Source organism: Mercenaria mercenaria, chromosome 6 (genome assembly GCF_021730395.1).
Source record: "Mercenaria mercenaria strain notata chromosome 6, MADL_Memer_1, whole genome shotgun sequence".
NCBI lineage: Eukaryota > Metazoa > Mollusca > Bivalvia > Venerida > Veneridae > Mercenaria > Mercenaria mercenaria.
Genome location: NC_069366.1, coordinates 79,237,348 through 79,264,203, shown reverse-complemented (window position 1 = coordinate 79,264,203; position 26,856 = coordinate 79,237,348). Strand labels below are relative to the sequence as shown.

Genomic DNA, 26,856 nt, shown 5'->3' with positions numbered 1-26,856 from the left:
TCACTGTAACAGATTTGCTGACACAATTTCATATACCATTCTTCTTCTAAAGTATGGCATGTCTTCCGGGGTAAATATAATAGGAGCATCTCTTGCGATGTACTCTGCATATTTACAAGCAAACATACCACAGTCACTGCCATTCATCTGCTGAGGTAAATCTTTCATAATAGTTGAATTCCATCCATTTAAGTTGAATTCAGTGTTTTTTTTGTTCATACTTTCATCACAGAGGTACTGTCTTAAAGCATATAGGCATTTTTGATTAATACCTCCCAATGAATCGTAATACTGGATATCTTTCTTTTTAAAGTTAATGACTGCAAGACACCAGTGTTTGCCAAGATGTACTGGTATGAGAATGTAATGCACAGCCAGAACATCCACACGTCTCGTCCATGTTTTTACTGCAGAGTGACCTCCACTCATCATTTTAGGATAAAAATATGTATTAAAGGCATACACCTTGGAACATCCCTCCAGCTCACCTCTTTCCATCAGTAGATTCATGTAGAAATTGATAACCACATCACTGAGCCAGTTTGAACCAGATAATCTGGCAATATCACCCTTGGTGATCTGAAGGTGGAACTTGTCTACCAGAACTTGATCAGGATTTCCTGGTGACAATGCATTGTTGATCACATTTTCCATTTCAGTTGTCAGTTCAGGTAAGCTTTCCTGCTCCTCTTCTACAATCTCGACTTCATCTTCCGACAATGACTTTCTCCTTTCATCTTGTGCCTCATCTCACTTCACATGTGTCTTCGGGGTTATAAAACTAGTTGATAGCAGCAAGTCCCATAACTCTGATATGTATTTTGGTCAAATTAAGTCCCCTTTTGAACTTAAAACTCTTTTGATATTTAACATTTTGGGTAATATTTTCCTGCTTCTGGGACAATATTTCGAAAAGTCGAGCTTGGCTGTCTTATGGACAGCTCTTGTTTTTTTTGTTGTTGTTGCTTTTTTCCCAAATATTTTTTTCCTCTAAGTTTTGTAAAGAATGTAAATATGACACTGAAAAATGGGTGAAAATAAAAGTTAGATAATGGTAAAATGCAAGAGGAATGTAAAATTCTGCATGATTTCAAGTGTTGCGATGGTGTACTACCTTAAATCTGCACAATATTTTTGGTTGTTTATTGGAATATCTTGCGATTTGTTTATGTTAACCCTTGTACCACCAGTCACTTTTGGAGTTATCATTTTGTTTTTGTTGTTTTCTTTTTTTTTGTGAGAATTTTTTTTTCTTAAAATGTGTGGGTAAGTCCCTATAGAATCTAAAATTATAGCTCTAGCTTCCTGAGATGTATCTTGTTTCACTATCCAACACTGAAATAGTTAAGTCCACTGTCTCCTGTGAGAACTCATTTATTAGCTCGACTATTCAAAGAATAGTCTAGCTATTCTACTTAACACTCTAGAGGCCACATTTATGACTGTATCTTCGTAGAACTTGGTCTGAATGTTAATTTTGATGATCAAGTTTAAATCTGGGTCTAATGGGGTCAGAAACTAGGTCACCAGGTCAAATCAGAGGAAAAGCTTGTTAACACTCTAGAGGTCACAATTTTGATCCAATCTTAATGAAACTTGGTCAGAATGTTACCTTAAAAAAAATCTTTGACAAGTTAGATATTGGGACATCTACGGTCAAAAACTAGGTCACCAGGTCAAATCAAAGGAAAGGCTTGTTAACACTGTAGAGGCCACATTTATGATTGTATCTTCATGAAATTTGGTCAGAATGTTAATCTTTATGATCTCAAGGTCCATTTTGAATCTGGGTCATGTAGAGTCAAAAACTAGGTCACCATGTCAAATCACAGAAAATGCAAGTTAACAATCTAGAGGCCACATTTATGAACATATCTTAATGAAACTTGGTCAGAATGTTAATCTTGGTTATATATAGGTCAAGTTTAAATCTGGGTCCAATAGGGTTAAGAACTAGGTCACTAGGTCAAATCAGAGGAAAAGCTTGTTAACACTCTAGAGGCCACATTTATGACTGTATCTTCATGAAACTTAGTCCGAATGTTAATTTTGATGATTTTTAGGTCAAGTTCGAATCTGGGTCGTATGGGGTCAGAAACTCGGTCACCAGGTCAAATCTAAGGAAAAGCTTGTTAACATTCTAGAGGTCATAATTTTTGCCCAATCTTAATGAAACTTGGTCAGAATGTTACCTTAAATAAAATCTTGGACAAGTGAGATATTGGTTCATTCTGGGTCAAAAACTAGGTTTCCAGGTCAAATCAAAGGAAAAGCTTGTGTACACTGTAGAGGCCACAATTATGACTGTATCTTCATGAAACTTGGTCTGAATTTTAATCTTGATGATGTCAAGGTCCAGTTTGAGTCTAGGTCATGTAGGGTCTAAAACTAGGTCACCAGGTCAAATCGAAGAAAAAGCTAGTTAACACTCTGGAGGCTACCTTTATGACCATATCTTAATGAAATTTGGCCAGAATGTTAATCTTGATGATTCCTAGGTCAGGTGAGCGGTACAGGGCCTTCATGGATTCTAGATAAATTACCAACCTCGCTGGGTCAAGTTACATAAGTGTGACATGTATTTTGGGCAAATTATGCCCCCTTTTGGACTTAAAAAATACTGGTTAAAGTTTTACATAGAAGTTACTATCTTCAAAACTAATGCAGATATTGAATTAAAACTTAATATCTGTCTTTGGGGTTATAAAACTAGTTGATAGCATCAGGTCTCATAACTCCGATCAGCATTTTAGCCAAATTATGCCCCCTTTTAGACTTATGAAATCCTGGTTAAAGTTTTGTGTGCAAGTACATACAGCTTTTACCAAAAGGCATATAGATTTGAAACATAATATTTTTGTTTCTAGATCAATAACCAACCCCACTGGGTCAAGTCCCATAACTCTTGACATATATTTTTGGCAAATTATGCCCCCTTTTTGACTTAAAAAATTGTGGTTAAAAATTCACATGCAAGTTACTATCTCCAAAACTAATGCAGATATTGAATTGAAACTTTACATGTGCCTTCGGAGTTATAAAACTAGTTGATAGCATCAAGTCCGATAACTCTGATATCCATTTTGGCCAAATGATGTCCCCTTTTGAACTTCAAACTCTTTTGATATTTAACATTTTGGGTAATATTTTCCTGCTTCTAGGACAATATTTATAATAGTCCAGCTAGGTTGTCTTACGGACAGCTCTAGTTTCTTTTTCTAGGTCAATAACCAACCTCACTGGGTCAAGTTTCTTAACTCTGACATGTATTTTAAGCAAATTATGCCCCCTTTTGGACTTAAAAAATCCTGGTTAAAGTTTTACATGCAAGTTACTATCTCCAAAACTAATGCAGATATTGAATTGGAACTTCACATGTGTCTTCGGGGTTATAAAACTAGTTCATAGCATCAGGTCTCTTAACTCTGACCTGCATTTTGGCCAAAGTATGCCCCGTTTTGGACTTACGAAATCCTGCTTAAAGTTTTGCATGCAAATACATAAAGCTATTACTAAAAGGCATAATCATAGCTATGAAACTTATTTTTTCTTTTTTCTAGATCAATTACCAACCTCATTGGGTCAAGTCCTATAACTTGGAGATGTTTTTGGGCAAATTATGCCCCCTTTTGGACTTAGAAAATCCTTGTTAAAGTTTTGCGTGCAAGTATACACAGCTATTACTTAAAGGCATAAAGCTTTGAAACTTACTTTTTCTAGATCAATTACCAACCTCACTGGGTCAAGTTCTATAACTTGGAGATGTTTTTGGACAAATTATGCCCCCTTTTGGACTTAGAAAATCCTTGTTAAAGTTTTGTGTGCAAGTACATACAGCTATTACTTAAAGACATTTAGATTTGAAACTTATTTTTCATTTTCGAGATCAATTACTAACCTCACTGGATCAAGTCCCATAACTATTACATGTATTTTGTGCAAATTAATCCCACTTTTAGACTTTTGAAGTTTTGAAAATTCTGGTTAAAGTTTTGCATGCAAGTTACTATCTGCAGAACAAATGCAGATACTAAAATGAAACTTCATGTGCCTTCATGGTTATAAAACTAGTTGGTAGCATCAAGTCCCATAACTCTGATATGCATTTGGGTCAAATTATGTCTTCTTTTGAACTTAAAATTCTAGATATTTTGACATTTTGGATAATATTTTCCTGCTTCTGGGACAATATTTGTGATAGTCAAGCATTGGCTCTTATAGACAGCTCTTGTTTTTGTTTAAATCATAGTCCAAACATTGTACATGTATGTTATAACATAATGTATATATATAAGGTTATACTGCAGTTGAGGTAATTCTAGTTGAATTTGTACTGTAAGGGCATGCTTCAATTGTTTATCAAATTTTTGTCATAAATATGTTAAAAGTCATCATCTCATTAGTGTATTATTTTTCTTAATACATTTGTTAATATCTATAAAGGCTATAAAACTAAATAAATATAAATATTCCTAGTTATTGTTTCTTACTTTACTGTGTCTATCATGTCTCATTTACCTAGCATAAAGGCCATCTTGAGTGACCACCAGTGTTGTCTGTTCATGCATGTTTATATAATTTGGTCTCAGCTGCAAGAGCTTCAGTGTGTGTGTGTGTGTGTGTGTGTGTGTGTGTGTGTGCGTGCGTGTGCGCGTGTGTGTGTGTCAAAATTAAATACAATGTTTGACATAATGATTTCATGGAAAAAGATATTCTGACCAATTATTATTAAAATTGGAGCAAAAATCTTAAGTATAAACAAGTATTTTCTTTGATTTGACCTAGTGACCTATTTTTTAACCCCTGATGACCCATTTTCGAACTTGACCTAGATTTTATCAAGGCTATCATTTTGATCAAAATTCATAAAGATCATTTGAAAAATACAGCCTCTATCGCATACACAATCTAAATGTTGACAGACAGGATGCCGGACATCAAGCAATCAGAAAAACTCACTTGAGCATTGCTCAGGTGAGCTAAAAAGCAAATTTTGGACTTTTAACGGACAATAACTCTAGAACCAATGATGGAATCTGGCCAGTTTTCGAAAGGAACCAAGATATTATGCCAATACAAGTTGTGTGCAAGTTTGATTAAAGTTGATCGCAAAATGTTGTCTATCGTGTTCACAAGCAAAAATTATCAAATTTTGGCCCTTTAAGGGGCCAAACTCTTGTACCCATGATTGGATCTGGCCAGTTTTTAAAAGAAACTAAGATATTATACCAATACAAGTTGTGTGCAAGTTTTATTAAAGTGTATTGCAAAATGTGGTCTCTATCATGTTGATGAGCCAACAAGAGTGCCAGAATGTCACAATATACGCCCGTCACAGCAAATTTCTTTACTCTAGCACCTCTTGAAATGCTCCGGACAAGCTTTTTATTCTTGTATCCTTTGACCTCTAAGTGTGACCTTGACCTTAGACATAGAGAACTGGTTCTTGCATGACAATCCGCCTCGTGGTGGTGAACATTTGTGCCAAGTTATATCAAAATCCCTCCATGCATGAAGAAGAAATGCTCCGCACAAAGTCATTCTTGAATTTGACCTTTGACCTCTAAGTGTGACCTTGACCTTAGAACTAGAGACCTGGTTCTTGCGCATGACACTCCATCTCATAATGGTGAACAACTGTGCCAAGTTTCATCAAAATCCCTCCATGCACGTAGAAGATATGCTCCAGGCAAAGTCTGTGGACGCCGCCCGCCCGCCAGGGGCGTTCCCATAATACGTCCAGTTTTTCAAATGGGTGTATAAAAATGGTAAATTTTGGCACTTTAAGGCACCATAACACTGGAACCCATGAAGGGATTTGGCCAGTTTTGGAAAGGAACCAAGATATTATGCCAATACAACCCATGAAGGGATTTGGCCAGTTTTCAAAAGGAACAAAGATATTATGCCAATACAGTAAAATCAGGAAGAACCGAAAACAAGGCAAACAGTGAAAATTGCAGACTCGAATGAGTCTGTTCATAAGCAGTAATGGAAAATGCAACACTGCCCACATCCCCTAGCAACAGCTTAAGCAGCATTCAATCTTCAAATCAGTTTTGTGCAAGTTTGATTAAAGTTGATCACAAAATGTGGTATCTGTTGTGTTCAAAAACCTAATATAGCAAATTTGGACCATTTAAGGGGCCATAACTCCGAAACCCATGATGGGATCTGCCCAGTTTTTGAAAGAGCCTAAGATATAATGCCAATACAAGTTGTTTGTAAGTTTTCAAAAGCCTAATATAGCAAATTTGGACCCTTTAAGGGGCCATAACTCTGGAACCCATGATGGGTTCTGGCCAGCTTTAGAAAGGAACTGAGGTAATATGCTAATACTCATTGCGTGCAAGTTTGATTAAAGTTGATTGCAAAATATGGTCTTCATCATGTTCATGAGCCAAAAATAGTAAATTTTGGCCCTTTAAAGGGCCATAACTCTGGAACCAATGAAGGCATTTGGCCAGTTTTCGAAATAAACCAAGATATTATGCCAATACAATTAAAAATTGGGAGCACCAATAACAAGGTAAACAGTGAAAATTGAGGACTTGGTTGAATCTGTTCATGAGCAGTAATGGAAAATGCAACACTGTCCACTTACCCTAGCAACGGCTTAAGCAGTATTCAATATTCAAATCATTTGTGTGCAAGTTTGATTAAAGTCGATTGCAAAATGTGGTATCTATTGTGTTCAAAGTCCAAAAATAGCAAATTTTGGCCTGTTAAGAGGCCATAACTCTGGAACCTATGATGGGACCTGGCAAGTTTTTGAAAGTAACCAAGATATGCCAATACAAGTTGTGTACAAGTTTGGTTAAAATTGATTGCAAAATGTGGTCTCTATCACGTTCACAAGAAACTGTGAACGGTGGACGGTCGACAAACAAAATGCCATCATAAAAGCTCACCTTGTCATTATGGGACAGGTGAGCTAAAAATGTGCCCCCCCCCCCTGGGTGTAAACAAACCTATTCTTTGATTTGACCTGTAGACCTAGTTTTTCACCCCATATGACCCGGATAAAAATATTTCATGCAGACAAATATTCTCAACAAGTTTCATGCACATCAAATAAACAATAGTGTTAACACACTTTTCCTTTGAATTGACTGGGTGACCTAATTTCTGACCCTCAAACTTGGCCTAAAGAACAATCAAGATAAACATTCTGACCAAGTTTCATGAAGATAGGGTCATAGATGGGGCATCTAGGTTGTTTAAAGCTTTGATTTGTCCTGATTTAGATTACTTAGTTTTTGACCCAACATGACCTAGTTGTGATCCAGGCCTAGAGATCATCAAGATAATCATTCTGTGCAGTTTGTATCAAATCAAAGCATAAATGAAACCTCTGTAAGGCTGAAAAGTCCAAAAGAATATTCCAATACAAAGTATGTGCAAATTTGATTCATCAAGGTAATCATTCTGACAAAATTTCATGAAGATCAATTGAAAAATACAGCCTTAATCGCATACACAAGGTTTTACTTTGATTTGACCTAGTGACCTAGTTTTTGACCCTAGATGACCCATTTCAAACTCGGCCTAGACTTCATCAAGGTAATCATTCGGAAGAAAATTCATAAAGATTGATTGAAAAATACAGCCTCTATCGCATACACAAGGTTTTTCTTTGATTTGACCTAGTGACCTAGTTTTGGACCCAAGATGACCTATTTTCAATTCGGCCTAGATTTCATCAAGGTAATCATTCTGACCAAACTTCATGAAGATCAATTGAAAAATACAGCCTCTATTGCATACACAAGGTTTTTCCTTGACCTAGTTTTTGACCCCAGATAATCCATTTTCGAAATCAGCCTAGATTTTATCAAGGTATTTATTCTGACCAAATCTCATGAAGATCAGTTGAAAACAAAGAGTGCCAGAATGTCACAATATACGCCCATCACAGCAAATTTCTTTACTCTAGCACCTGTATTTGCAAATGGAATTTCAATTTTGTGGTTGTTTAGTAATCATTGTAAGTCATTTGTTTTTCTAAGTCCACAAAAAACTCCTTACCAGGTAGAGATACCTTAAAATACACCTAAAATTTGAAAGTAACATCTATGTTGTACCACAGAAAAGTGGTCTTGTTTTTTCCCTAAGGTCAGTTATAAAAAAGTTACAATATAAGTTATTTATAGTAACAACTAAGGGAAGATAATCTTAAAAAAAAAAATAAAAATCCAAAATTTTTTTTAAGTCTACACAAAAATCTTTACCAGGTAAAGATTGGTCAAAATACACCTCATAATTGGATGTAGCATGCATGTTGTACTACAGAAAAGTGGTCTCGATTTTCCCTACGACTAGTAATAAAAAAGTTACAATATAAGCTATTTATAGTAACAACAAAGGGAAGTAATTCTAAAGAAGGGAACTGCGCATGACACTTCGTCTCATGATGGTGTATAATTGTGCCAAGTTACATCAAAATCCCTCCATGCATGAAGAAGAAATGCTTCGGACAAAGTCATTCTTGTATCTGACATTTGGCCTCTAAGTGTGACCTTGATCTTTGACCTAGGGACCTGGTTGTTGCGCATGACACTCCGCCTCGTAGTGGTAAACATTTGTGCAAAGTTATATCAAAATCCCTCTATGCATGAAAAAGAAATGCTCCGGACAAGGTTTTCATTCTGGTATCCTTTGACCTCTAAGTGTGACCTTGACCTTAGACCTAGGGACCTGGTTCTTGCGCATGACACTTTTCCTCGTGGTGGTGAACATTTGTGCCAAGTTATATCAAAATCCCTCCATGCATGAAGAAGATATGCTCCGGACAAAGTCATTCTTGAATTTGACCTTTGACTTCAAAGTGTGACCTCGACCTTAGACCTAGGGACCTGGTTTTTGCGCATGACACTCCGTCTTATGATGATGAACAACTGTGCCAAGTTTCATCAAAATCCCTTCATGCATGTAGAAGAAATGCTCCGGACAAAGTCTGTGGACGCCGCCCGCCCGCCCGCCAGGGGCGTTCCCATAATACGTCCCGTTTTTCAAACGGACGTATAAAAAGAGCTTCTATCGCATACACAAGCTAATTGTTGACAGATGACAGACAGACGTTGGACGCCATACAACGAGCGATCAGAATAAACTCACCTGAGCATTTCAGGTGAGCTAATAATATCCATTTTTGCAGAGATATCAGTTTAATGCTCAGGTGAGCTAATAATATCCATTTTTGCTGAGATATCAGTTTGTGTTTCGTTACCACAAGTGAATTGTACATAAACCTACATCCATGTTTTGTTTAAGAATAATTTTAGGCAAAAGATGTTGTAATGGAAAGTTTTTCTTCTTTGCCTTATGTGAAACATGCAAGGTTTGTAAATAAGCTGGGATTGCCACTACAATATTATTATGTTACAAGAAATTGTTTCCTTCTATTTCATATATTCCTTGAAACAAATCAAATGATAGCAGGTTTCTTTCTTTGCCCATAAAGTCATTTACTAAAACTAGAATGTGTCTGTAAGACACAGGGTGTACCCACCACTGGATGATTGTTACATTTGTCACAAACAAGGGACAATAATTCAATTGTCTGCAGTCTTAATGGGGTACAGCCTCAACAAACATTTTATGAAAATGATTCATTATTCTAGGCCCTATACTTTTGAGCATCACAAACAAAAAATAAGAGCTAAGATTCTGAAGAAGAATGCCAAGTGTGCAAGTACACATCATGTTTAAGACTTCAGCATGGTTTCCTGAATTTACATCTAATACTTTTTGTGCCCCCCATGAGTGGTGGGAGCATATAGATTTGGTCTTGTCCGTGCATCCGAGCGTCCGTCCATCCGTCCGTCCGTCCGAAGTTCGTGATGCGCCTAGCTCGAAAAGTATTTGATATAAATTGATGAAACCTTGCATGAGTCTTTATCATGATATGAACTTGCGCACCTCCTATATTTCGTCTGGCTCCACCCCCTATTTTCAGAGTTATGGCCTCTGAAATAGTCAAAAATGCACATTTTGACCTTGTGACACGCCTAGCTCAACGAGTATTTAATATAGATTCATGAAACCTTGCATGAGTTACAATCATGATATGAACTTGCACACCTCCTACTTTTCATTTGGCTCCGCCCTCTATTTTCAGAGTTATGGCCCCTGAAATAGTCAAAAATGCACATTTTCACCTTGTGACATGCCTAGCTCAAAAAGTATTTGATATAGATTCATGAAACCTTGCATGAGTCTTAATCATGATATGAACTTGCGCACCTCTTATTTTTCATCTGCTCCACCCCCTATTTTCAGAGTTATGGCCCCTGAAATAGTAAAAAATACACATTTTCACCTTGTGACACGCCTAGCTCAAAAAGTATTTAATATAGATTCATGAAACCTTGCATGAGTCTTAATCATGGTATGAACTTGCGCACCTCCTATTTTTCATTTGGGTCTGCCCCCAATTTTCAGAGTTATGTCCCCTGAAGTAGTCAAAAATGCACATTTTCACCTTCTGACATGCCTAGCTCAAAAAGTATTTGATATAGATTCATGAAACCTTGCATGAGTCTTAATCATGATATGAACTTGCATACTTCTATTTTTCATTGGGTCCGCCCCCTATTTTTAGAGTTATGGCCCCTGAAATAGTCAAAAATGTACATTTTCACCTTGTGACACACGTAGCTCAAAAAGTATTTAATATAAATGGTTGAAAACTCGCATAAGTCTTTATCATGATATTAACTTGCACACCTCTAATTTTTTGGCTGGCTCCACCTCTTATTTTTAAAGTTATGGCCCCTGAAATAGTAAAAAAATGCACTTTTTCACCTAATTATATACCTAGCTCAAAAAGTATTTGATGTAAATTCAGGAAACCTTGCTGAAGTCTTTATCGTGATGTGACCTTGCACACTTAGCATTCTTCTTGAGAATCTTACCTCTTATTACAGAGTTATGGCCCTTGAAATAGCCAGTAGAGTGGATTTTTTGTTTGTGATGCTCATAGCTCAAAAAGTATAGCGCCTAGATTAATGAATCCTTTTCATAAAATGTTTGTTGAGGCTATACCCCATTAAGACTGCAATCATTTGAATTATTGCCACTTATTTGTGACAAATGTACCAGTGGGGGGCACACCCTGTGTCCTACAGACACATTCTAGTTAAGCTTTAGGCACATAATAAGATCCATTGAAAAATATGGCCCCTAGAGCGGTGACAAGGTTTTTCTATTTTTAGACCTACTGACCTAGTTTTTGATGGCACGTGACCCAGTTTCCAACTTGACCTAGATATCATCAAGGGAAACATTCTGACCAATTTTCATAAAGATCCCATTAAAAATGTGACCTCTAGTGTGGTCACAAGCAAAAGTTTACGGACGCACGGACGCAAGCACGGACGGATGACGGTCGCAGCGCTATCACAAAAGCTCACCTTGTCACTTTGTGACAGGTGAGCTAAAAATTGCCTAACTTTTAAAGAATATTTTCATCCTTTTTATCCATCAAAGAATCAAAACTTACACAATTAATGTTTCTTTGATACCCCACAGAAATTAGCTTTTTGCGTAACTGATTAAAATCAGCACACTTAAATAAACAGTGAAATTCATCACCTACTTCTCGTAAATTACAAACATTACAAATTCTGTCATTACGTTCTATATTTGCCTATCTTAGCTTTTCAATAGGTAGATGGTTATTACACATTCTAAAATTGACAATTGTCTGAACATAGTATGGTGATAGTGCATCAAAATAATGTTCATATTTATGTTCGGTTTTGTACACATGGTACATTGTAATTTTAACATTTATTTGATTCAAAAACGTTGCTATGCCAGGTTTGCATATACTGATCTTGAAGACATTTTTTCAATTTTAGCTAACAAAAGCTCTCTAGAACTATTGAAACCTTGGTTCAGCCATACATAACCTAAACCACATTCATCTAAAATAGATTTTACATATGATAACCAACTATACATTTTGTCGTTTTTTATGTAGTCCGAATACATAAATTTATACATAAAAGGCGATAGTTTATCAATATTTGTAATAACATTATACCAAAATCCAATTATCCTCTTTTTAATTGATATACAAATAGAGTATCTACCAAGGTCACCATAAAGCATAATGTGTGGAATACTACTATGCCCCAACGATAACTTGATATTTACAAACATGACTATAAATAGATTAAAATGGAACATAGGAAATTCAGCATTTTTCTAGCACGTTACAACCTAAATATTTCTAGATTTTGTACCAATTACAAATTAGCTCAGTGGTAAAGCATACTGTCCATGGTCAACAGATCTTTTGCCGTGTGTGTTCGAAACTCAGCACTGAGAATTTTTATTTCACTTTTGCAAAAAAATCAAGTTTCCTTCATGAGCTCTGTGACAATACGACAGAGAGGTATCTAAAGCCGATATGGCAGATCAGAATAGTTTATTATATATCAAAGATGATAGATTAAACGCATGCACTCAAGCCATGCGAATAATGAACATGCTATTGTGTTATATAAAGACATATATACAAATTCAAACCATCAAAGAAAGAAACAAAAATAATGAAACAAAAATGAAAACGAATAGAAAAAAAAATCTGAAAAAAAAACCTCACGAAGATTCGAACCCACAAAACGATTTGCTTATGTCCAGTTGTTGTCTGCAGTTTACCCAACTGAGCTATGTTGCCATATACACAGTGAATATTTAAAATGAAAGAAATACTAATGTTTAATTGTCAAGTAATGTGTAACCATTATGAATTATTATTTCATCAGTTATCATGAGATAGACTCGTCCTCGCGTTTCGGCGGGAATCACGTTATCATTGGGGATTAGTACGTTTAACATGTAATATGTGTTTCATAAAGTCAGTTTGCACTTTTTCTAACAAGTTAACATTTGAGTAACCCCAGACTTCACATCCGTAAGTCAAGATAGGTAATAATGTAGAATCAAATAGTTTGTTGACAATCTATTGATAAATCTAAATTTCTTATCTTTCTATACAGGCTAAATAAACCTTTCCTGCTTGTTCCACAATATGCGTTTTAGCTGTTGCAAAATTTCTATTTTTTGAGAAAACCACACCAAGATATTTGAATGTATCTACAACTTCAATCTTGTGATTATTAACAACAATATTTCTATTTCTATGAAATCGATCACCAAAAACCATAACCTTAGTTTTATCAAGTCTAACTTCCATAGTGTACAATATTCATTAAAAGTATGTACAGTGTAACTTCCGAAAACTGGACCTTTGAAAACCGCATGAAACTCAAGGTCCCGATTTTTTCTGTTCTTATTTCTATATATTTTTAACTTCTGAAAACCGGAACTTCCGAATTCTGAAAACCGGACGATTTTTGAAGGAGTTTATATTTCAACACTAAAATTGACTTAAAAATTTTTGCTGAGTTAAAAGTGTCACCTGTTAATCCAAAAACGCTGTCAACATGTTCTTTTGTTTATCTATCAACGGCCCGTGTTTATTTTGACACGCTAGATAATCACAATGATCATAAGATTGAAAAGAAAGGAAGTATTTAGCGATAATTTTCATTTGTATTCAATTTATGAAAACGTGATAAATTAAATATCTTAGTGTGATAAACTTTTTTAATATTTGAATGAAAGGAAGATAGGTGTTAGTGTACTGTATTTAGAAAGGGGCTTAAATTCAAAGCCCGAATGTTAATTATCAAACATGTCTGGGTATTGGTGTAGGTGCATTTTTTTTTCGTTCTGCCAAAAATCTAGCAGTTTTAATTAGAAGTATGCTATATTGAGCACACTGGTTATTTGGGTACCTACTCGTGTGAGCAATACCGCCCTTGTGTGATTTATGTACATGTAGGTTGTTTAGGGTATATAAAAATAATGCCAACGTATGACACATATTTAAGAATGTTGAACATTTTAAAGACAGATTTGTCCGAGGCAATGCATTAAATATCAGTCCTCAATAATATTGATATGACTATAAAATTTGAAGAAATGTAGCGAAATGTATGTATTTTGACGTTTTGAGACGTATTTTTCTTTGTTCAAAGTTGAGATAACTGAATTTGCCACTCTCCTTGGTAGAACTATACATACTCAACTACAAAACATTTGGATCATGTACCTGCAAGTTATTTTTGTTGATAAAATTTCAATTATGTGCGTCCTGTTGCTGTTTTTGATGGTACCTCTGATGATGGATGAAAATAAACAAAGATACCTACCCATTTGCACATGGGTACTGTCCTCGTTATATCAGTGAACATTTATAAAACTCCCCGCAGCGATTGCTTCCGCATACGGTACACTAAATAAACGCAAGTGAAGGTAATTGCTTTGAGGATCTGGAAATAAGAACTTGAAATGTGAAACCTGACCTTTAGTAGATCTATTTGATTAGAATTTTAACTTTAAAGATGCAAAGAATGTGAGTGGACCGTGTTAGCAGTATTTCACCAATACTAAATCTTCCCTCACACCCACCCTCTATTCTACGCATTCTATCATCTTGCTTTCTTGAAGTTCTTCTTTTTCTCCTTCAGTCTCATTATGAAAACGACCAAACTTGTCGCACACCGAGCAGAAGAGCTGATGTTAAATGTTAAGACCTTCTTTAGGGAGAGGCTCCGGTTTCATAAATCTGTCTTTTATCGTATCTTGTTAAATTCGCCTCTGTTCATAGGCGCACCTTCCATTAAGGTAGTGCTAATGACGCGACTTGTTTACAAGTGCATACAATATACACTACTGTATAAGTATCTTACAGGTGACTAACTGAAGAAACAGAAGCAGATATGGAAGTCTGGGTATCAGATTCTGTCTCTTTTTAGTGTTTGTTCACACACCCCTCACAGCGGTTGTAAACGTTAAATGTACGTCAAGGGAGGAAATCTTTGAGATTCAAGATTTCAAGATTTTATTTATAACTAGGCCCATACAGGCATCAGCATTATAATGACAACAAATTTAACAAAACAAACACTAAAACATAAAATAAAACATTAGTTTTACGGTCATAATAGATCTGATACAGATGGTGTACATTTAGAATTAACCAGGTTGAAAAACAGTGTTCTAAATGGCCAGCAAATAACTGCCAGTGACAAAAACCAATCCCTGCCTAAAAAATTTAAGAATTTTCTGTACAAAAAATGCTAACTTAAAAAGAAGAGTACTATCATTACTTTGAAATAAACGTTGAAATGACATTGCATTTGACAGCTGAAAGTCATTTGGTATAAATTTTACTCTGTCCAAATCAAAGTAGGGACATTTTAAAATAAGAATATTGCTCTAAATACACTGGTGAAAGTACTGACTGATTCAATCAGAATTCAGCAAATCCAAATTGTCCTAAAGATTCTTTTACATATGAAAATCCAAGAACAATAATTTACATTTGCTGATGAAGTCTATACATGAACCTGTAAAGTATACAGTTCTTTTCTTGTTTACCATTTAATAAATTGTACACCAGTAGTTCAGTATTCTATTTCTAATTATAATATCTATTGGTAATACCCCAAGCACCAAAAACCATGACATAAAGTGTTGACTTTTTAACCTTCAGTAATGTTTTTGAAAATTTAAGCTGAAAACTTTTAACAATGCTAACATCACCACATCCCCATACCTATGATCCATACAATAATCTTGGTTGAACCATAGACTTAAATAAATGTAACTGTAAATCAAAACTAAACTGCAACTTCTAGATTTTTTTTCAACAGAGCATACATAGCATTTCTATCTTGGTCAACCAAATACATTTTAGTTTTATTGAAGTTACCATTGTAGTTAAATATAATAGCAGCATTCGGGGGGTTATCTTCCCAAGTCATTTAACAGGTGTCGCTACGGGCGAATAGGTCATATCATGCGGTGTACTCTCGGCTTTTATCATAGTGTTAAAAAAGTGATTAGGTTTAGATTATTTAAAAAGATAGAATCATGTAATTTATCAATATCATCTATTTAGATAGCTGTTTCTTCTGTTTTTAACAGGAAATTTATAGCCTCACTTCAAAATGCTGGCCAGTAATATATAACTGAAATTATGTCGTAGCATTTATCTTTAAGCGAGTCACATTTCTATTTATTTTTTTAGCAAAGCTGGGTTAGCTAATTTAGCTAGCTAAAAATATTGCTAAATTTACCCCTCTATGGATGCCTTGTTTCACATAGACAATGGTTACTCTGGATATTAAGATTGCATAAAATTTCCTATCCACTGCATACTGATTGTTATCATAAAAATGTGCATGACATGTGTCCTGTTAACTCTAGGGGGTTAAAGAATATGTCCTTGAAGCAGACTTAACATTTCCTGCTCCCACGTGAGTGTTACATATTGGACAGTCTGGTGTTAATATAATGTGTATAATAAGTTTTCTTAATACTTTTAACACTGATTTGACATAATGTCTAATAGGTCTCACATTTGTTTTCTTTTTATTATTTCCAAAGCTATACAAATCTGTGGTCTGTTTACTAAAAATCTTCAAAAGATTCATATTTTGACATTCTTGTGATATTTCTACTTTGTTTTCTATGGTTAAGAAACAAACGTGTCAGGGTTTTTTGTTGATTAAAAACATTTCAACTGATTGTTAGGGTGTTATCTCAAAGCGATGCTTTAGGCCAGACAAAAATTTGAGATTGAACCAATGACTATTTTATTGGAAATTTGTTTTTCACTTTATGTGGGCAAGTTGCTGTGAATTTGAATTGACTGAAAATTAAAGAAGCAGCACCATAAAATTAAAATTAACACGAGATAAGTTAATTTGTCAATAGAGATCATTTATGCCTCATGGATGATATTTTCATAAAATATATGAGAAAACAACTGTGATAATTATCTGGGCTAATGGAAAATTGAAGGGACATCTTATCACGAGGGCGTATATTTTAACGTTTTACAGTAATTATTATTATAATTTCTATATTATTCAAGACCTCATTGCATTAAGCTGCGTATGCAGATCTTCCCGATTAAATTGTAACTATATACTGTCTATACTGATCCTTATTTAAAGAATATAGTCTGAATACTTGCAAAATGATAAATGGATTTTCCAAGGAGGGCATTTAATATTGAAAAAAAAAACTTTAAGGGGACGCATATTGCTACATTCACAGTTCATACAGCAATGCGGAAGGGGTGCATATTCAAGAAATCGATGGTGGGAAAATAAAAAACATATTCCTAAACTGATATAATACTGATGGACACCTGTAATGTACAGTATTTTGTGGATAAGGATGTGGTACTATGAATGTAATAGGAAAACAGAGGTGTTTGTGAAAGTACATTCAACACAAAATATTAAGCTTTTGTATAAGGAAAAAACAGGTTTTTTACAATAACAGTGTTCCAAATAATGTTGAAGGGATGAGATTTTCTTTCTAACACACCAGGTGTGCTTAAACGTGTAAAAATTTAACGCCACGTCAGTTCATCTCGGGATGGACGCCATATTTCTCATTGATAAAAAAATCAGAGTGGGATTAGCATTGCAAGGGCATAACACGACATTCTACACAATGAATACCTTAGAACAGATATCTAAGATGCTACACAGGTCAGGCGGGTTAAATGCATAATGTCGATCACTTGAAATTCATCTTGAAAAGGTGGTTAATTTTAGTTTGTTTACATGGTTTTTAATTTTCCCACGACTTCTCGGCGATTCACTGCAAATGTATTACTGCGCCGGACGAAAGGTAACTCTAATAAACAACGGGAGACAACTTAGGTGTCAGCACGTGTATGATTTTTAAAAAAACATGTCGATGATTATTATTTCTTATCAAATAATGAATCCTATTCAGATATTCGTCTTTAATATTAGAAAATTATTAATTTCTGTGGACATTTGTCAAAAAATATTACTTACAGTGGACTACTTTGCGCATCAAACTGGTTTCCGCTTCAGTTGTGAGGCACTTCCGTTATACTTTTGACAACAATAACAAAACACAAAATGAATCAATAAAGTCACTTATAAACCGACTGCTACTTAAATCAGTGTAAGTAAAGTTGTTGTTACAACATTATACATGTTCGTTACGTTATGAGATAAAGTTTATCTTGAACTGCATAATCCATTAACTACGTTTACATGATATTGCATTTACAACTTCTTTGACCCCATTTTTTTACGTGAATGACAGCATTCTCGTGCAACTCGTGCAAACAGAGTTATGAAAAGTATGGTGGAGAATTCAAGGACAAATTATAAATGACATTAAAGTGAGGATAACTGTATATTCGTCCAGTTTTGATCATTGACATTCCTGCTGTGTATTAGTAACTTTTGTGAACAAGATTAGAATGTTGCTTTTGCACAAATACACATTGATTGGACCTCTCAACCAAATTTCATAACTTATTTTAGGGATTTTTTAAGACAGTACATTTTCAGAAGTTTGTTGAATGTGTTTTGATATTTAAGTGCATTGCAGTTCATGAATACCAAGTTAAAAATTAATAATGGCAACATTTCTAGGCCTTTATTGTAAGCCACTAGACTTCTGTAATGATAAATGTTTAATGTATTAAGGGGAATATACTCTTTTAGTTTTGTAATGTGGCATTCATTGACCACCGTATCTTTTCTTATGCACTACTTTGTAAACAAACTAAATAATGTGTTTTAGCTCACATATGCCAAATGAAAAGCAAGACAGTGAACTTATTTCACATTCTTTCTTTAAATTAGAATCTGTAGGACATTGATAAATGTTTGGACAAAGTGAAGCACTATTATTTTCGCACCAAAAAGTCTTAATTGTTGACTTTGAATGTACACAAGAAGTCTTATGTAATTCAAAAATAACTTTCTTGTTTCAGTTTTTCTCATTTTTATTTTAGTGAGCAATCCTTTGTGTACTTATAACAGTTGAAACAGTATTCATTTCATTTCATTTACCAAAACCTTGTACTTTTTTGCAGGTAAATTTTATAATACCCCACCCACTTTTTTCTAATTTCAAAGTATGCGTCCCCTTAAAGCTAAATAAAGCACTTATTGCCACAATTAACAAATATGACAATCATACAGTCCATGAATTAACTGACACACAGAAAATGTACTTTAAAACAGTCTGCAGCATAGAATATCCATAGATATGAATAAAGGTCTTCAATCAAAATTTTGCTCAAGTGATAAACAACTAACATTGATGACTTTGTCGGATACTTTCCAAATCTACTAATATTTTGAAGTGTCATAACGATGTAAATAATGTATACACACTTTTCTAGGACCTATTCGCATGTAGCGCCACCTATACGCGCACCTGTTTTATCAGGGAAATTAACTGAGACCGATATCACCCATTGCGCGGACTAATTTAGAGCTAACGGTTGCCGAGATAAGTTTTTGCCGAAGAAATGACCTATCAATTTGATCAAAACACTGTTGGTAATCAATGAAAATGCAATAAAGTTTATGCCCCGAATTAAGCACTTTTGAGATTATCGAGTGTAATATGAAAATGCAGTCACTGATTGACTTCCCCTTTTGAAATCCGAACTGATTATCAGAAATCTTATCGTATTTTTAGCTCACCTGTCACATGGTTTCATTATTGATTTTATTTTAACCAAACTTGGACACAACTTGTATCACCATAAGATGTTGGCTCCTTTCTTGAACTAGCCAGATCCCATGATGGGTTCCAGAGTTAAGGCCCCTGAAAGGGCCAAAAATAGCTATTTTGACCTTGTCTGCACAATAGCAGCTTCATTTATAATTTGATTTTAACCAAACTTGCACAAAACTTGTGTCACAATAAGATCTTGGTTCCTTTCTTGAACTAGCCAGATCCCATTATGGGTTTCAAAGTTATGGCCCCTGAAAGGGCCAGAATTAGCTATTTTGACCTTGTCTGCACAATAGCAGCTTCATATATGATTTTATTTTAACCAGACTTGCACACAACTTGTATCACCATAAGATCTTGGTTCCTTTCTTGAACTTGCGAGATTCCATTATGTGTTCCAGAGTAATGGCCCCTGAAAGGGCCAGAATTAGCTTTTTTGACCTTGTCTGCACAACAGCAACTTTATTTATGATTTGAATTTAATCAAACTTACACAAAACTTGTGTCACTTTAAGGTCTTGGTTCCTTTCTTGAACCGGCCAGATCCCATAATGGGGTCCAGAGTTATGGCCCCTGAATGGGCCAAAATTAGCTATTTTGACCTTGTCTGTACAATAGCACCTTTATTTATGATTTGATTTTAACCAAACTTACACACAACTTATATCACCACAAGATCTTGGATCCTTTCTTGAACTGGCCAGATTCCATTTTGGGTTCAAGAGTTATGGCCCTTAAAGGTCCAAAATCGGCTATTTTGGCTTTTGCAGCCATAAAGAGACTTCATTTATTGTTTTATTAGCTCACCTGTCACATACTGACAAGGTGAGCGTTTGTGATCACCCTTCGTCCGTAGTCAGTCCGTGCGTGCGTCTGTCCGTCCGTCAACAATTTCTTGTCTGCACGATAGTGGTTTCATTATGATTTTATTTTAACCAAACTTGCACACAACTTGTATCACCATAAGATCTCGGTTCCTTTCTTGAACTGGCCAGATCCCACTATGGGTTCCAGAGTTATGGCCCCTGAAAGGGCCAAAATCAGCTATTTTGACCTTGTCTGCACAATAGCAGCTTTATTTATGATTTGATTTTTACCAAACTGGCACACAACTTGTATCACCATAAGATCTTGGTTCCTTTCTTGAACTGGCCAGATTCCGTTATGGGTTCCAGAGTTAGGGCCAGAATTAGCTATTTTGACCTTGTCTGCACAATAGCAGCTTCATTTATGATTTTATTCTAACCAAACTTGTACACAACTTGTATCGCTATAAGATCTTGGTTCCTTTCTTGAACTGGCGAGATTCCATTATGGGTTCCGGATTTATGGCCCCTAAAAGGGCCAGAATTAGCTATTTTGACCTTTTCTGCACAATAGCAGCTTCATTTATGATTAAAATTTAATCAAACTTGCACAAAACTTGTGTTGCCATAAGATCTTGGTTCCTTTCTTGAACTAGCCAGATCCCCTAATGGATTCTAGAGTTATGGCCCCTGAAAGGACCAAAATTAGCTATTTTGACCTTGTCTGCACAATTCATTTATGATTTGATTTTAACCAAACTTGCACACAACTTGTATCACCACAAGATCTTGGTCCCTTTCTTGAACTGGCCAGATTCCATCATGGGTTCCAGAGTTATGGCCCCTTAAAGGTCCAAAATTGGCTATTTTGGCTTTTGCAGCCATATAGAGACTTCATTTATGGTTTAATTTGATACAAACTTCCGAAATATCTTCAACAACAATAAATCTTAGATTCCATGACAAATCAGATCCAGTCATAGTTTCCAGAGTTATTTTATATCTGATTACCTCCCCTGATTGTAGTCAAAATGGATTTATATCAGTAAGTACTTAGGACTTATTTGAAATTCCATTATTGTCATTAGTTGGACTGAGCCAATCAGGGTAGATAACTATGGACTGATTTTATGTCAAATTACCTCCCTTTATTTCAAATTAAAATGGGTATATCTCCGTAACTAATGAAGATACTGATCTGAAATTTCATTTATGTCAACAGATTTATTTGGCAGATCCTTCTTTTGTTCACTTACAATAATTTTCTTTTTTATTACTTCCCTTTTACGTTACTATAAATAGCTTATTTTTAGTAACTTCTTTATTATTGGCCGTAGGGAAAACCCGAAACCACTTTTCTGTGGTACAACATGGATGGTACCTCCAATTTTTATGTGTATTTTGACATATCTGTACCTTGTAAGAATTTTGTTTTTCTGTTTGGTTAAATTTCTTACTTTGTTGTTCCTGTCCTTTGGACTTAGATATTTTTTCTGAGGACCTTCTTGTCCTCAAGTGCAATGATAACAGGTTAGCGATATAGGGCCATCATGGCCCTCTTGTTTTGACCATAAATTTAGTCTATTTAGCAATAATTGTGAATATATCTTTGCCATTGTATTAATCAGTGTAATCCCTCTATAATTTTTTGCTTCATGGATATTACCCTTTTGAAAACTGATGCAATAATTCCCTCTCCCCATGATAATGGGTAGTCTCCTGTATCAAATAATCTGTTATACAGTTTAAGCAAAAAGGGGGAGATAATATTAAATGACGCTTTTAACATTTCGCTTGTAATATTGTCACTACCTGGGGATTTATTGTTATTTTGAGAGTAGGTGGCGGTACGTAGTTCATTTTCAGAGAAAAAAGTGTCTAATTCATCATCTTGATTTTCTGTAAAAATATCTCTTTCATTTTCATCTGTTAGCGTTTCTCCAAATAACGTTTTAAAATGCATATGTAAATCATTTAATGATAGTGATTCCGAACTTTCAGATTGTTTTTTCATTTTTTTTATTTATATTTTTCCAGAATTTCCTGGGATTCTTATCGGCTAAATTTTCCAGTCGCTTACCTTCGTTAATTTTGTATTTTCTTTTTGCAATTTTCTTTACCTTATTATACCTTGTTCGTGCATGTATAAAGTTGCATCTAGAAATTTCAGTTTTATTATGTGTAAAATTGTTCCTTGTACTATTAAAATCTTTCTTTTCATTATAGCATCTATCGTCGAACCATTTACATTCTTTTTTTAAAGGATCTGTATTTTTCGATTTACTTTCTTGGCCAAAAATATCAAAAGCTACCTCCAACAAAATCGAGGAAAAATTGCTGATTATAGATTCTACCGGTTCCGTATTTACTATTTCAGACAGATGTGAAATTATATCATTTTTACTCGAAAGCCTGTCAATGAAATCACTAACTTTAGAACTATCCCATACGATCTTATGAGTAAAAGTTTCAGGTTGTGCGGATGTTTTTGGAGCACTTCCATATTTTCTCAGAAGACTAACGTACATGTCGATCACGTGATCTTTATTGGCGCATTCTGAAATTTGAACCCTATTAACAAATGGTAGGTTTTTATCTAAGTACTTATCAAATTCAGAATAATCTGTAGCAGAAGCAGTTCGGCTGTTAAAATCGCCAGTTATGTAAATCTTGCCTAGCTCATGATATTTCAAAATATCACTTTCGAGGCTATCAAAAAAATAAAATTCATCCTCTTTTACTACATTTGAGTTCATAGGTGGTCATAAATATGGCATATATAAACATCTTCCTCAAACAAAAATAGTTCACAGCTTAATCTTATCCAAATAGAACCGTACTGATTTTTTTCACATACATAAACATATTTTCTTAAACTGTTTTTATAATAAAAAGATATTCCACCACTATATCTTCCTCTCCTGGCATTATTAGATTTATTTCCAGGAATCTGAGTACAAGAAAAACCGTCTATATCATAAATAATCTGGTCAGTTTTTGAAATCCATGTTTCATTCAAGAAAACAAGGTCATACTCGGATAAAAATGAAAGAAAGTCACTGTCAACAATATTCCTTTTAAGGACATTAACATTCCAGAATAAAACCTTTAACAGTTGCTCTTCACGACCTTCCTATGCTTCAGATTCTGGTTTGTACTCCTCGTTGTTAATGAATAGTTTTTTGTGCCAATGAATTTTACAGTTTGCCCGTTTTTAATTGCCTCATCCATCACTGGGTGCATCACGTATAGTTCTCGGGAGATGTATAATAATAATAATAATAATAATAATAAAGACTTTATATAACGAGGCTACATATTCACCAAAACGATCTTCCATATGTGCCTCAACATTTTTACAACATTTACATCAAATAACAGTAGCAATAATATTAAATACAGAATTAAATAATTACAAAATGAAATAAACACAAAATGTTAATCAGTAGTAAGAAAAATCACAGAAACAAAATTACAAACATATATATAAGCATGGAATGATGATTTTGATTGAAGGAAAGTTAGCCAGAGTACTTCTACTTTAAATAAGCTTTTTGAAATTTTCAGTATTTTCAGATTGGCGTACAAAGAGAGGTATATTATTCCAAATTTTAGTTCCAGAATAAGAAAGTGTTTTTCGATAAAACTCAAGATTAGGCTTAGGAATATGTAGATTAAGATTATTTGTTGATCTGAGATTTCGGTTATGTAAAGTTGAAGCAAATTGAAATTTTTCTTTCATGTAGCATGGCGAGTTTTCTTCATTTAATGATTTGTAAATTAAAATAGCTTTTTTGTACTCAACTCTGTCGTTAAATTTTATGCATTTTAATTCTTTGAAAAGAGGTTCAGATGGTGCATCTGCCTTTTTATCAAGAATAATGCGAGCTGCACGTTTCTGAAATTTTATCATTCTCTCAAGAAGTTCATTTGAGCAGTTTCCCCATATTGAACAGCAATAGTCTATATTGGGTAAGATGTAAGCATTGTAGAAAAGTTTCCTGGCATGTATATTAAGGAATTGTTTTATCCGTAAAAGAAGATAGAGATTACTGTTGCATTTCTTTATTGTTTGTTCCACTTGTAATTTCCAGTTTAGGCAATTGTCAACTTGAACTCCAAGAAGTTTTTCAGATTTAGTGAACGCTATATCAGTGTAAAGTAACTGAAGAGGTGTATTTGTTGGTGCTTGAATGTCATTTTGGGTCTTTTTGGAGGCTGGTATGTACATAGCTTTGGTTTTGTCTGTATTAGGTATCATTGCACTATGATTGCACCATTCTTGAATAGAGTCTAGGTCTTTTTGAAGTTTTAAGTTTAATGTTTCAGTTGAATGCCCCGTAGCACTTATGGTAGCATCATCTGCAAACATATCCATTTATGAGTGTTCAAGATGTAGGGGTAAATCATTTATATAGGTAAGGAATAAGATGGGTCCTAAGACAGATCCTTGAGGGACTCCAGAAGATACATCCAGAGCCTCAGAAAAGGTGCCTGACACAGATACTTTCTGAGATCTTTCTGTTAAGTATGATTGAATCAGGAAGGTCTATCAGTTGTTCCAGATTGAATCCACTGTAGTGTATGGTTTGAGATATTGTAACAACTAAGTTTTTCAATGAGTAGTGTATGGTTTACCAGATCAAAGGCTTTTGTTAAGTCTAGAAATATGGTATCAACAAGATTATTGTTATTGATTTGCTCAATCCAGTTGTCTACTATGGATGTTAGACCAGTTTCACAAGAGTGCTTTGTTCTAAACCCAGATTGTTTTTTATGAAAAAGGTTACTGTCTTCAAGAAATTGTTTAAGGTTAACAGAGACATGCTTTTCAATGAGTTTTGATAAAACTGGTAAAATAGAAATGGGTCTATAGTTATTTTTATCAGATTTAGACTCTTTTTGTGGATTGGGATAACTATAGCCATTTTAAATGCAGTAGGGAATTTAGCTGTATCAATACTGAGGTTAATGATTTTAACTCAGTGTCTTGAAATAACATGGCAGCTTAGTTTTAAGAAACGAGCACTTATTTGGTCAAGGCCAGTTGCTTTGCTACAGTCAAGGGTTTCAAGCATGTTCCTCACAAATTTTTCGGAAACTGGGGGAATTTGAAACTTTTGATCAGTTTTTAGACAATGTGAATTATGATTCCTTAATAGGGTTTTGTATGATTCAGGATAGCTATCAACATTAGGTGCTCTTTTGAAAATATTGGTAAAGAATTCATTAAACTGTGCTGCACTTTGATAAGGATCAGTAATTGGATCTCCATTATCATCATTTATGTAATGAGTTTGAATACTAGTATTTTTCCCAGATAAGTGCTTTAAATTTTGCCACATTTTCTTTGTGTCTTTTTTATTTTCGTTGACCACTGTGTTGAAAAAAGTTTTTTAAGCATCTGTTGTTAGTGGCTTTACTTTTGAACGAAGTATTTCATAATTCTCATAATTACCAGACTTCTTTGCTTTATCCCTTTCTTTAATTGTTTCAGCTATTGTATTATTGAACCAATCCAGTTGATTAGCATGTTTAACTCGCCTTGTTATATGTGGTGCGTTGATGTTTAAAACTGACGTAAAAGTATTAGTAAAAATGTCTGACATGGAAACAAAAATGAAAAGCGACCAGTCTAGGATTTCTGAAACGGAGAAGTTTTGTGAATTCGTAGCCAAAGACAGTGACTCTATTAAAACCGAAATCAAGGATACAAAAAATGAAATTAAAAACGTTAAAGCAAGCTTTAAAAGCTTTCAAAATAAGTCATCAGATTTATATGAACAGCAAGGCGCCGGCGGCAGTCATACTGCCGTTAGATTAGGCGGAGGTGAGCTAGGTATGTAGGGTTGCTGTAACATTCCAAATGGAGACTGTTGGTATGCCATTGTAACTGAACGCCAGTCAAAAAAAGGGTTACTTACAGATGTGCTCCTACTCCGTGTCTGGCCGCCTCCGAGTCATCTGCCAAGTCGAACGAAACAGTCCTAACGTGTTCTCGCTGATGCCTAAACTGAAATTTTGCGAGAGTCGGGTGATTTTTTGAGCCAGTCCGTTTCCCCAGTCGCTGAACTTTTTCAAATGTAAAGGAGTCTGCATCCTCAATTTTCAAATACTCTTTGCACATGTCTTTGACTAATGCTTCGCAATTCTCTGTTGCGCTCCCTTCCGGAATTCCATAGAATAATAGATTGTTTCTAAGTGACTGTAACTCTAGATTAGTCATCTGTTCTTCTAGTCTAGATTGTTGTTCATATAAATCTGATGACTTATTTTGAAAGCTTTTAAAGCTTGTTTTAACGTTTTTAATTTCATTTTTTGTATCCTTGATTTCGGTTTTAATAGAATCACTGTCTTTGGCTACGAATTCACAAAACTTCTCCGTTTCAGATATCCTAGACTGGATGCTTTTCATTTTTGTTTCCATGTCAGACAT

At 34.7% G+C, this 26,856-nt stretch overlaps 1 protein-coding gene across 1 annotated transcript; it reads right to left on the bottom strand.

Moving 5' to 3' along the window:
• On the bottom strand, nucleotides 1-26,856 carry LOC123549921 (sentrin-specific protease 1-like). Its single transcript, XM_053546927.1, has 3 exons — nucleotides 26,345-26,856; nucleotides 24,928-24,995; nucleotides 1-749 (listed from the first exon to the last, which is right to left on the bottom strand). Exons 1-3 carry the CDS (start codon nucleotides 26,854-26,856, stop codon nucleotides 1-3), a joined length of 1,329 nt encoding a protein of 442 aa, XP_053402902.1.

Coding starts and splice junctions, on each gene's coding strand:
- LOC123549921 (XM_053546927.1), bottom strand. CDS start 26,856: ATGTCTGACATGGAAACAAAAATGAAAAGCATCCAGTCTAGGATATCT. Junction 24,996..26,344: donor CACGGAGTAGGAGCACATCT/GTAAGTAACCCT, acceptor CATACACTACAG/TGGATTCAATCTGGAACAAC. Junction 750..24,927: donor TAACAGAAAGATCTCAGAAA/GTATCTGTGTCA, acceptor ATGTGAAGTGAG/ATGAGGCACAAGATGAAAGG.